General features: G+C 53.6%; 1 protein-coding gene across 1 annotated transcript; it reads left to right on the plus strand.

The window, feature by feature from the left end:
• Positions 1-4,367: 4,367 nt before the first annotated feature.
• On the plus strand, positions 4,368-11,017 carry Snai3 (snail family transcriptional repressor 3). Its single transcript, XM_021170769.3, has 3 exons — positions 4,368-4,500; positions 8,524-9,129; positions 10,188-11,017. Exons 1-3 carry the CDS (start codon positions 4,425-4,427, stop codon positions 10,367-10,369), a joined length of 864 nt encoding a protein of 287 aa, XP_021026428.1. The 5' UTR covers positions 4,368-4,424; the 3' UTR covers positions 10,370-11,017.
• The last annotated feature ends 636 nt before the right edge of the window (positions 11,018-11,653 follow it).

An 11,653-nucleotide genomic window follows, 5' to 3' on the forward strand; every position in this document is an offset into this window, starting at 1 on the left:
GTCCACTGTGGTCACACTGCACATCTGATCAAGAGGCACAGGGCAGCCTGCTCTGCTGGCTATGCTCTGTTTCCTAGACAGCACAGGCAGTAATAGATCTGCGAACTCACCAGTTAAGTGTGGACTCATTAGCCCTTGTACACTGGGTATCTGGCCTCATCCCTCAAAAGGCCTGGGGGAGGGGGAGAGTATAGCTGTCTTTGGTCCTTTGTTGGAGATTCTTTTCCCACCCTTTATTTCCCCCACCCTGCCCTAGTTTCACTCCCTAACACTAGACAGAAGAGAAACAAGGATAGAGGGGAAAGAGAGACCTGAATCTAATTTCTTTCCTTTTGTTTCTTCTTTGAGCACGACTACTAACAAACCTCAACCAACCCTCAACTCTGCCTCTTTCAGGCCCTAGCATTTATATACCCAGAATTCACACAGTTGCAGAAACTCTCTGCAGCTGGCAAAACCACACATCTGTCAGAGCACGAGGCAGATCACAGTCAGCTGCTGTGGACAGTCCGAAGCCACCCCACACCTGGGATTAAAACGAAAGCACATTCAGACGATATTTCTGTGTATATTTTAAAGAAATCAAAAGCCCACAGCTGCCACTACAGGAGAGGAAGAGCCACACCCCGCTGCCCCTGCTGCTGACGGGAGCTGAAGCAAAGGGGCAGCAAGGGACCCCTTTCCCGCGTCCCAAGTGACTAGCTACTGTCCTCTTCTGAACTGGGTTCCCACTTCCTGCCCCAGGCAAAGCAGTCCCAGAGTGGAGAGAGGGAAACAAGAGGAGAGGATGTCTTCTTACCATTCTCCCACACCTTCCTCAGTGTGCACTCTCTTCAGAGCATTCCACCTCAGGGAGACAAGTAGCTGAGATCTGCCAAACTAATACGTGGCCCCTAAGAGCAGGGGTCATGACCTTTCTTGAGAGTATTACACACAAACCTATTGCCACATAGTCACTTGCCAGAGGGAAGGACAGTCTCCCCAGGCGGAGAGCAAAGCAGCACCGTGTCTACAATCAGGTGGCTCCTGCCTAAGGTGTGTCTCACCCTCTCTAGGCTGGAAGTTCAGTTAGCTAAGGGTTCTTCCACCTTGGACTATTCTAGCAGTATCAGGAAGTCACCTAGGCCTCCCCTGTGACTCTCCCGCCCACTCAGCCATCCTCCCCAACTCATGCTGCTGTGCCCTACGGCATCTAGGGTGTCAGAAACCTGGGCTGGCAGCAACATGCCTGTAGTTTCAAGTTATGCAACAGCACCGGAAGCTAGCACCCTGCTTCCTAGAAAGCAAACACCCTTGTCACACATTCCTGGACTTTCTTCTTAGGAAAGGGTCGTGTGGTCAACCAGAGGCAAAAAAAACCAGAGCATGGGGCTCCTCAGCCTTGGGTCTCTGAGGAACTGGCCAGTGATCCCTGGGTCTTAGGAGATCCTGGCAGCACCAGAACAGACCGTGTGTGATTGTAAGGCTGTAGTAGCACGGTATGCCTCAGAGCCTCACCTCTGAACCAACTAACCAGTGCCTAGCCTTGCCACACTTCATCCATCCACCACCATACCCAGCTGCAGGAGTCTTGCCTTCCCAGAATCCTTCACACACATTTGTGTGGTATGTGGTATCACCTACTTAGTGCAGGAGCCTCCCTCCCCCAATCTGAGCTCATTCCCATTACATGAAGGGATTTTGGAGACCCTGTTTCAAGCTTGTATGGGGTGGGAGAGGACAGGGTGGAGCCTTCCTACTCAGAAACCGCCTGGAAACCAAGGTGCCTGCAGGGACCCCAGACCCTCAGCTAAAGATCTGATGTCAGGAGGAGGTTGAGAAAGTCTCCCTGTATATGAAACACCAGGGTGGGCCAGGCCTGGGTGAGGGACAGTAACACAGTCTGTCCTGGTGTTGGGTCCTGCTCTGTGAGATGTCAGCACTCTCTGTCCCCTTCTGAGCACTGAAAACACTGGAGAAAAAGGCTTCACCCGCACACGATGGTGTCCAGACCTGGCCTGTTCAAGGACTCCCTCTACAAAGGATATTTCCAACTGAAATCTCTTGATAGTGAGCGGAACGCCTTTTATAGATCAAAGACTCTCTCCAGCAGTCCTTACACTCAGTGTCAGGCCAAGGGAGTGGGGAGGCTGAGCCTGCTTCCACCCTCATTCTGAGCTTTTCCTCCAGGAAGAGCAGGAGGAAGATGGACTGGTGAGGCTGTCTGCAGATCACACCTCCCTTAATCAATGCACAGTTCTGAACTCCAGACACCCCGGGAAACCACAGGGAAGGAAGGTTGTGGCCCTGAGAGCAGGGCCATGACAGCTGTGTCCCCCACGGAGGCTGTGATGGGCTTGCCACAAGTCTGCTGGGCTTCTGTAGGGCAGACCCAGTCTGCTGACCCAATGCTTTCAGGATGTCATCGGTGCACGTTATCGTGGGCCGCTGGAATGGCGTACCACAGAGTGTTCCTCTGAGAGAACACCAGAAACTTATTTGGAGGCCGGAAGTCCAGCATGGAGGTGTGCCAGCAAGGGAAGGGGACAAGGGCTCCCTCGTTGCTAACCACTCAGGCCTTAAGCCTCTATCCCAACTCTCCCATCACCCCTGTGCGCACCACACTCCCATTGCCCTCTTTGTTAGGACATTAATCAGTGGGTTAAGCTCTCTTGAATCTGCAACATCTGTAAAGATTTAGCATCTGAATTAAATCACACAGTTGAATACATTGAATAGACACAGTCCGACCCGTGACACTGTCTATTAGCTCTGGCAATATACCAGGGACCAAGGCATAAACAGACTGCATCTTCTCCTGTGGGCCTGTCAGTGGGAGCCCCCAGTGAGGAAGCAGGTGGAGTTGTTGGGTGAGTGTACCTCACTATTGTCAGGGCTGCTGGTTTTCCTGTGGCCCGCTCCATGTGCTTCTGGGGGTGGCTGAGATCTGCGTGGGGCCCTCGAGAAATCCGTGAGTTGGTTCCCAAACCTGTACTTCTGCTGAAGGAACAACACAGCGCGTGTAGGCAGCAGACAACTTGTCTCAGCCTCTTTAGGAAAAGCCCTGAAGAGGCTTGTGTTGGCTGAGGCAAGCCTCTCTCCCGCTGGGAAGGCTTCCCACAGTCGTGGGCTTAAGAATTTTAAACCCCAGTGCTGGAAACAGCTACTACCTCTTCCCTGGGGCTGCATGAAGCCTGCTGGCCCTGGAACTGTGAGTCATAGCTGAAGAATGAACTTGCACAGCAGCAAGGTGAGGGGGCTCAGAGAGGGGGGATCTCCAATTTCCTTCACGGTAATGGCTTATGAATGTCAGAAGCCTATTGGCCCCGCCTTAAAGGTGGGCCCAGCACCTTTCATGAAACTGGCAGTTCCCCTCAAGCAGGCCAGATCATCCCTCTTTAAGGAGGTTAAGAGATGAGCTGGGAGAGTCAGCCCAAGGCTACGCATTGTGTGGGTGGACAGGAAGGATATGCAGGTGCAAGCCAGTTAGAAACCATAGGCTTTTTATCTATGCCTGGGAGGGGAGAGGTTACAAAAGGTTACATACAAATCCAAGGTACAGGGGAATGGGCAGCCAGCAGGAATGTGTCCTCAGATAGCCTTCCCACAGATGCCCAATCTCCACACAATGACACCATAACAAAAGAGTACTGGCAGCCACATCTGACCAGCCAGGAGTGCGGGCTAGTAATCCAGTTCTGTCCACCACAGAACTCTCAGAACCTTGCTTTTCTCCCAGAAACGGAATGACACCAGCTACTGTGCCCTGCAACCGTGAACGTGAACGCCAGGGTGACTCAGGCCCCTTCCCCCACTGTCTCCTACGCTGCCGACTCACCTTCCCTTCCCACCTCAGCCCACAGATGCCAAGGAACGTGGGGTTATAGGGTAAAGTTCAGTTCTGGCCACACAGCCCTGCTACTCAGCCACAGACACACCCAGTTGGTGCTCTGTCCACCTACCCCAGAGACTGTCCCACCGGACAGTCGTAAACATCCACACGGAGAGCCTAGACAACCAGACAAGGCTGTTGCGACTCTCCGGGGCATGGATTATAAAGGATGCTGGAGAGGATAGGGACTCTGCTCGGCCAAGTTGGCTGGCACCTGTCACCTAACCCTGAACTCTGCTCTTTCATCCAAGGCAGGTCGACGGCGAGCCCCCGCGGGGTCGGTGCGTGACCATGACGCGGGCCAGCGGAGTCCCGTGGGGCAGACACCGCCGACCACGCGGAGGGTTCCCCGCCCGCGCACCTGTCCTGGGCGTGGCTTCGCGGCCCCGCCCCGCCGTGCTCCGCGCTGGTTGGCTGAGGTGGTGCGCTATGCTAATGAGCCTGACCCTTCTCGCACCTGCCGGCCGCGCTGCCCGCCGGCGCCGCCAGACTCTGCAGTCGGTAATCCCGCTGCAGGCTCTGGCTAGACTCTGCCTGCTCTCGGGAGGGGACCATGCCGCGCTCCTTCCTGGTGAAAACGCACTCCAGTCACAGGGTCCCCAACTACGGGAAACTGGAGACACTGAGAGGTAGGGGTTGGCCGGATCTCCGCCCCCAGCTCGCAGCGCTTCGGGGCTGGAGGCAGCTGGGAAGTCCTTGGGAGCTGGGTCACACCTGCCCCAGGTGAGAGGGGAAGGGGCTAGAGTTTTCCATTTCAACAGAGGACGAGGTTCCCCTTCTGGCTTCAGACTGGGGCTCCAAGAGGGATGTGCCCAGGGCAACTAACTTCTCTGCTTCGGAAGATTCGGGCATGCCTTGGGCTCCCCACTTGGAAAAGTTTCCTGAGCCCCAGATCTCCCCGGAGCTCTCCCTGCGGACTGCCAACACGACAACTTCAGCTCAGCAGACCCTGAAGTCCTCTCTGTACAGGTCTGGAAGGGTCCAAATTTAAAGTATGTCACAGGCGCGGTCTCACTAACCACAAGGCCAGGAAACTTGTCCTGCCCGCAGATGGTGGCTGGTGAGAAATGGCAGGACTCCCCCAGAGCATCCTACCTCGTGGGTGGTGAGCTCACTGATAGAGCAAACCACCTCTGGTGGTCTTCGCTCTTCCCAGAAGCCTCCTTGCTCTCCTGGTGCAGTGACCAAGGAAGAGCCGACCTCCACACACAGGCTCAGTTGTCCACCTTTACGGCTAGGTTCAGGGGCTTTAGGTCTGAGCACCTGAGAAGAGAACCCTTAATCTTCAGAGCCAGCCTGATGGTCAGAGCTACCCCCACTCAGGTGGGCAACTTCTCAGAGAAAGACCTACTAGGAAGCTGCCCAGTGCCTCGGGACACCTTGGATGTCAGGTCTCAGGCCAGCACCCCTCATATAGCCCCAGCTGGTGGGAGTTCTTGGATCAGGCCCCATCACCACCTCTGCTGCCACCAGGGGGTGCTATCTAGGACCATGCTCTTGGAGGGGGGTGGGGGAACGACATTTTTAATTCAATTTAATGAGTCACCAACAGCAATTCTATAACAGAAGCTACTAGAGTGTAAGGAGACTTTTCTCTTAGTTGGGTGGTTGGGTCTCCTTACAGAGGAGGTGGAAAGTTGTACTTAGAGTGAATGTAGTTTTTTTTCTCCCTTGTATGGAGGATAGAATCAATGCCCCACACAAGACTAGTCAAGCACCTACCACTGAGCCATGCCTCTGGCCCTAGGCCATTTTTTTAAGAGTTAAAACCTTAGATTGCACGTGGAGAGCACATACCAGCTTACCTCTTTTTTTTTTGTTTTTTTTTTGTTTTTGTTTTTTTGAGACAGGGTTTCTCTGTATAGCCCTGGCTGTCCTGGAACTCACTTTGTAGACCAGGCTGGCCTCGAACTCAGAAATCCACTTGCCTCTGCCTCCCAAGTGCTGGGATTAAAGGTGTGCACCACCACGCCCAGCTCCCCAACTTACCTCTCAAATGGGCAAATCAGGTCCTGCAGGGCCCTGTTGCGGACAGGAGGTTTCCAGACTAGCCTTAATGCCCTTTAGTGGTCACTCTTGGATTTCCCAGGACCCCATGGTCCCAGTGACTCTCTTCCTATTACGATGTCTCCCTAGAGTATACTGAGGTGCTTAGGCCTGGGGTTCTGCCTCCCTCCTCCGAAGGGGCTTCAGGGATTCCTCAAGCCACAGGGCATTGATACCTTCATCTCCCGGCAAACCAGAGCTGCAGAAATCATCAAAGTGCAAGACAACATAGGAAAGGCATATGCAGAAGCCATGGTCACTCCCACCTGCGTGAGGTTGCTTTCCTCTGCCTGTGGAGTGGACACAGAACACAATGTTTGAACCTGGCAGTACCTTGGTGGTAGAGGTGGAGACTTTCCTTCTGATGGGACCCCAGTGAAACTTCCCACGTCCTGTGGTCCAGAACTCTGCTGACAGAGTCTCTCAGCAGTCCTGCTCTCTCCTTCTCCAACCCAGAGTATGATTCTCTGGCTATATAATTAGGAGCAAATGTGTCAAAGGACTCTGGTAGGGAGAAAGTAATGGGATTTAACTTCCTGGTTCTCCACATCCTCGCCAGCACTTGTCTCTTCTTGCAAGTTCTAGCCATCCCTGAAGTAAAACATGCCACCTTGCCGTGGTTTTAATTTGCATCTTTTCGGTGTCTAATGATGGGTATTTCCTCGAGTGCACACTGCCCATATGCTTTTTAAATACGTTACTCTTTTAATTTTTAATATTTTTTATTACGTATTTTCCTCAATTACATTTCTAATGCTATCCCAAAAGTCCCCCATACCCACCCCCACTTCCCTACCCACCCATTCCCATTCTTTTGGCCCTGGCATTCCCCTGTATTGGGGCATATAAAGTTTGCAAGTCCAATGGTACATTACTCTTTTTAAGAAAACTTGAGGGGCAGTGGTGGCACATGCCTTTAATCCCAGCACTCGGGAGGCAGAGGCAGGGAGAGTTCTGAGTTCGAGGCCAGCCTGGTCTACAGAGTGAGTTCCAGGACAGCCAGAGCTACACAGAGAAACCCTGTCTCAAAAAACCAAAACAAAAACAACAACAACAAAAGCTTAATATTATTTATTAATATTATTTGGGTGTAGAGACACATATCATGGAATGTGTGTGGACGTCAGAGATGACATGCACGTAGCTTTCCTCTTTCATCTTATGGGTTGGGGATATAAGACTCAGGTTGGCAGACTTGGCTGCAAGCAAGTCTACCTGCTCAGCCATCTTGCCAACCTGTGTATTGTCTTTGGAGAAAGAGAGATTCCTATAGCCCCTGTTTTTGAGGGGTAGGTGTCCCATGTATCCCAGGCTAACCTTGAACTCTTTGTAGCTGAGGATGACTTTCGGCTTCCGATCCTCCTGCCTCTGCCTTCCTAATTAGGATTACAGATGTGCACCGTCACACCCAGTTTGGAGAAGGAACCCGGGACATCTTGAGTCCTAGGCAAGCGCCCTACCAGCTGAGCTGTGCCTCCTACCCTTTTGTACCTATTTTTAAATTGTGCTGTTAGACTTTACATAGCGGAGATGTAAAACTCCCTTGTACCTAGGCTAATTTCTAATCAAACATTTCCTTTGGGAATGGTCCCTCCCATCCTGTGAACTGCCATGTCTACCCAAAGCCTTTGCATCAACTTAGAAAAAGCGGTAGAGATCTGTCTCAGCGCGTGTGGCAGAAGAGGCAGAGGGAGGACTGATTGGTGCTTCTGTCTTTGGGGAATCCAGAATTTGCCTCTTATTTGCAGCCTGGTCTCTCCTGTGTGTCGGGAGGGATACCAGCATTGTTTGATTAAACACACGAAATTCTGGCCACAAATACAGGAGCCACCACCAAAGGGCACACTAAGCCCCGACTGGAGCTGATGCTGCCTAGTTAAGCTGCGGCCATCGCCTGCCTGGCTGGGCCTGTTCATGCACGCATACAGGGTAGCAAGGGTGTGCTGTTGAGTGGCCAGGGATGTGGCCGCGCACAGCACATCATGACACACGCAAGGAGACGCCACAAGGGTGACCCTGCGGTGAGTGGAGGCTGACTGCTGTGGGGGTGGCTGGCTGGTTTTACCAGGTTCTTTTAGTTCTGAGAGCCTACATCTGTATAGGAGGACAGGAGCTCCTTAGACAAGCTGCCCAGACTTGAGCAAGGAGTCCCGTGAGGAGCTGATTCTTGGGGTCTCTTCCCTATGTAGCCCAGGCTGGCTCAGATTTGAAATTCTCCAGACTCAGTGTCCTGAATGCTGAGTGTCTAGCCGCATGCCTGGCTTTGCAGCTGTTTATGTTCCTGAGTACTCGAGGTTCCAGAAGATACTTCCCTCATTTTAAACAAGTCCAGTTCACCTTCTAGTATCTGGACATGTCTAGTTCAGGCATTCCTCAACCCTTACCTCCCCTTACCAACTCTCTGGACCAGAACGTATATGAAGGTGAGGACTCTGGCTGCTGTAGGAATGATGGGCTCATGGTAGGTATGCGTACCTCTGGCTTCCTGCTGGCTGCTGCAGACCTATCAGGTGGACCAGACTACAGTCAGATAAGTGAACAGAGGTTCGGAAGCTCAAGCCTTGGGACCTCATTTCTCCCATTGTCTCTCCCCTCTGCCCTTTTAGAAGCTAATGGCTCCTGCTCTGCCTGCAAGGAGCTGGCAGGATCCCGCCACCTGCCAGAGGAGGAGGCCCCTTGCAATCCCAGCGACCCCCTACAGCCTTGGGACAGTACCTCTGCCGTTGCCTGCATCTCCTTGCCTCTTCTGCCGAATCACAGGGAAACTCTGGGAGTCTCTGGCCCAGAACCTCAGGAAACCAGCTGGGTGGGCCCTCGGGCTGCCCAGGCCCCCAGTGTGACTCTCAAAGACAGTTTCACTCTGCCCCCGCTGTTGGTGCTGCCCACACGCTGGCCCCCAATCCTGGGCCCAGACGGAGCTCTAAATGAACATCTCAGGGCTGAGGGGACATCTCAAGTCCCAGGTAGCTTTGAGTGCATCCACTGCCACAGGCCGTATCCTACACTGGCTGGCCTGGCCAGGCACCAGCAGCTGCACTGTCACCTGCCGACGGGGCGCGCCTTCACCTGCAGGTTCTGTGGCAAGGAGTATGCCAGCCTGGGTGCCCTCAAGATGCATATACGTACCCACACGCTGCCCTGCATCTGTAAGGTGTGCGGCAAGGCCTTCTCCAGACCCTGGCTGCTCCAGGGTCACATCCGCACCCATACAGGTAGGAGGGGTGGGACTGCAGTCCCAGAGAAGGATCCAGGTTGGGGGAGGGGCTGATCTCCTGGTTGGCAGGGTCCTTGCCCCTCCTGCAGCCGCAGACACCACACTCCCCATGGATAAAGATCCGCACGGACATGTCCCCTCAAGGTCTCGAGGCCAGAAACCTCAACCCCAGGCATGGCCAAACCACATTCTCCTCAAAGGCTGTAGGGATGACAGTTCTTGCCTCTCTGGTCTCCTGACAGCCACCCTACTCATTGGCAAATGGCCATATCTGTGTATCTGTCTTTTTGCCTTCCTGAAGCCTTTTCCCCTGGGTATGTCTCTCTGCCCTAAGGGGAGGGAGACCCCTGTAGCTCACAGAGCTAGGATTTGCCCAGATGGCCTCATCTTAACTGTTATCTCTGTAAAGGCCTGATTTCTGAGTAGGGTTGGAGGGAGGAGCCAAGGAAACAGGTGTCTCTGAACGACAGGGCCAGGGACGTCTGTGAAGGTAAAGGAGTGTAGTCCCACAGGAAGGGCAGACTCTGGACTCGGAGACCTGTAACTAGTTAGGGTGCAAGTGCCTCTTGTAGGCTGCAGAACCAGACAGACACTTCTCAGTGGCCCTCTCTCCTTTCTCTTGGGAGGGTTATCCTGAAAGCCAAGGTCTTAGCAGAACAATTCTGTCCCCATCCTTGGTGGATGGTCCTGATTGCAGATAGTGCCTGTGTCTAGGAGTCTAGCTACTCCACCCAGCTCTGCCTTCACAGTGGCTCAATATTACACCTGCCAGTGGCCAGGAAGCTGCGGGGGCTCCCGCTGCTTCTCACGGTCAGAACTGAGCACTTGGGGATTGGCTGCCTTTGCCTCAGAAGATCCTCTGATGCTGTGACCCTGCTCTGAGTGACAGATGGACTGTCCAAAGGGCTCTGGCCTTGGGTGCTTGGGCTGTGGTGAACATCTGAAGGACAGGGGCAAGTTACTCATTAGTCAACAGTGACATTTCACCTTTGACCATCATCTGTGGGATTGTCCTGGCGGTGGCTGCTCGCCTGACCTCCCTTCTTCCTCCCACAGGTGAGAAGCCCTATACCTGTTCTCACTGCAGCAGGGCCTTCGCTGACCGCTCCAACCTGAGGGCTCACCTGCAGACTCACGTTGGTACCAAGAAGTACAGGTGCGCCGTGTGCCCCAAGGCCTTCTCCCGCATGTCTCTCTTGGCGCGGCATGAGGAAGCCGGCTGCTGTCCTGGCCCCTAGGTGGGCACAGCAGGGTGGAGGGGCCAAACCCGACAATCCTCTCAGTGGTTCTGTCATCCAGGAGAGGGCCCAGTTCACTGTTGCCTGTGTCCTGCCAGAACCAAGCCCAGTGGAGCCTTCGGGCATCTTCCCCTAAGGCCTGTGTTCCGAGGAGACTTATCATCAGGAGGCTCACCAAAATAAGAACCAACGGTTCCGTTTTTCAGTTTGGCCTGTCTGCTGGACCTGTTCCAAAAGGAGCGTCTATTTGGGAAATAGCTAACACTGGACAAAATCCACCATGACCCCTGGGTCCCCTTGTGTGCAGCTTGAAATGACCATTTTTACTTGAGAGCACAGTGTGTGCACAACCTTGGCAAGCATAGCTACCTCTTAGCACCAGGCTCAGTTACCTTCACCTCGGGGTCAGAGACACATATTCTCCTGCCCCTTATGTACACATACGTGTATATACACAAGCACACATACACCCTGGCCCCACCCCGTAAGATGAGGCAGGGCCAGGGAGGAGTGGGCTAAAGCCAGGCCTCACCTCATCTGTCCTCAGCACTGTTGTCCTGCTTGGGGCTGGCCTCAGTGGCTGGTTAACGTCTCAGGAGAGCAGCTATGTGTAATAAAGAGCCTCCACGCTCAGGTCTCCTGTCTTGAGCCTTGACGTCTCGAGTCTTTACCAATGCCTTAGATCTGTGAAGGAGGCAGAATTCTCCAGGGGCACCAGGATTTGGATAACTTGGACCCTTCTGAGCACAGAGCGGACAGGAGATGGAGGGCATCATGTCCGAGCATTTCAGAGGCCTGTGTGCAGGCGAGCTGCGGCCTTCGCTGGAAGAATCGAAACCTGGAAGAGAAGCTGCGTGAAGTGACCTGGAGGAATGATGTTGGGGGCACGCTAGCAGCAGGGTTAAGGACCCATGAAGGATACTCGGATGGGAGAACTGGTAGGGTGGCTAGCAGTTGGGTAGTGTCCCAAGCACAGGAGAGGGCAGAACTTGGATCTTCCAGTGGCTCTGACTGACTCATGTTGGATTTGGGCAGAAAAAGGAGACCCACAGAATCCGGCAGAGAGAATTCTTGACATATCTTTAGGTAACAGTCTCTCAGCCACTCCACTCCTGGCCCAGAACAAGGGAGGTGTGTCAGCCACCTTGGTCCAGGCCCAGTCATAAGGGTTCCCACCTTCTCCCAAGCTTCCAGGAGCCTGCTAAACCTTCATGTGGGAAATTGAGCGGCTAGGAAAGCCCATGGGGTCTTTAGCCTTCGGGTACCTTAGCCTCTGTTTTTGCG

This window comes from Mus caroli, unplaced genomic scaffold (genome assembly GCF_978045245.1).
Source record: "Mus caroli unplaced genomic scaffold, Mus_caroli_1 scaffold_10, whole genome shotgun sequence".
NCBI lineage: Eukaryota > Metazoa > Chordata > Mammalia > Rodentia > Muridae > Mus > Mus caroli.

What these genes read in the sequence shown, in the direction of transcription:
- Snai3 (XM_021170769.3), top strand. Translation starts at nt 4,425, where the DNA reads ATGCCGCGCTCCTTCCTGGTGAAAACGCACTCCAGTCACAGGGTCCCC. An exon ending in GAAACTGGAGACACTGAGAG is followed by an intron (nt 4,501 to 8,523) that starts GTAGGGGTTGGC and finishes CTGCCCTTTTAG; the next exon opens with AAGCTAATGGCTCCTGCTCT. An exon ending in TCACATCCGCACCCATACAG is followed by an intron (nt 9,130 to 10,187) that starts GTAGGAGGGGTG and finishes TTCCTCCCACAG; the next exon opens with GTGAGAAGCCCTATACCTGT.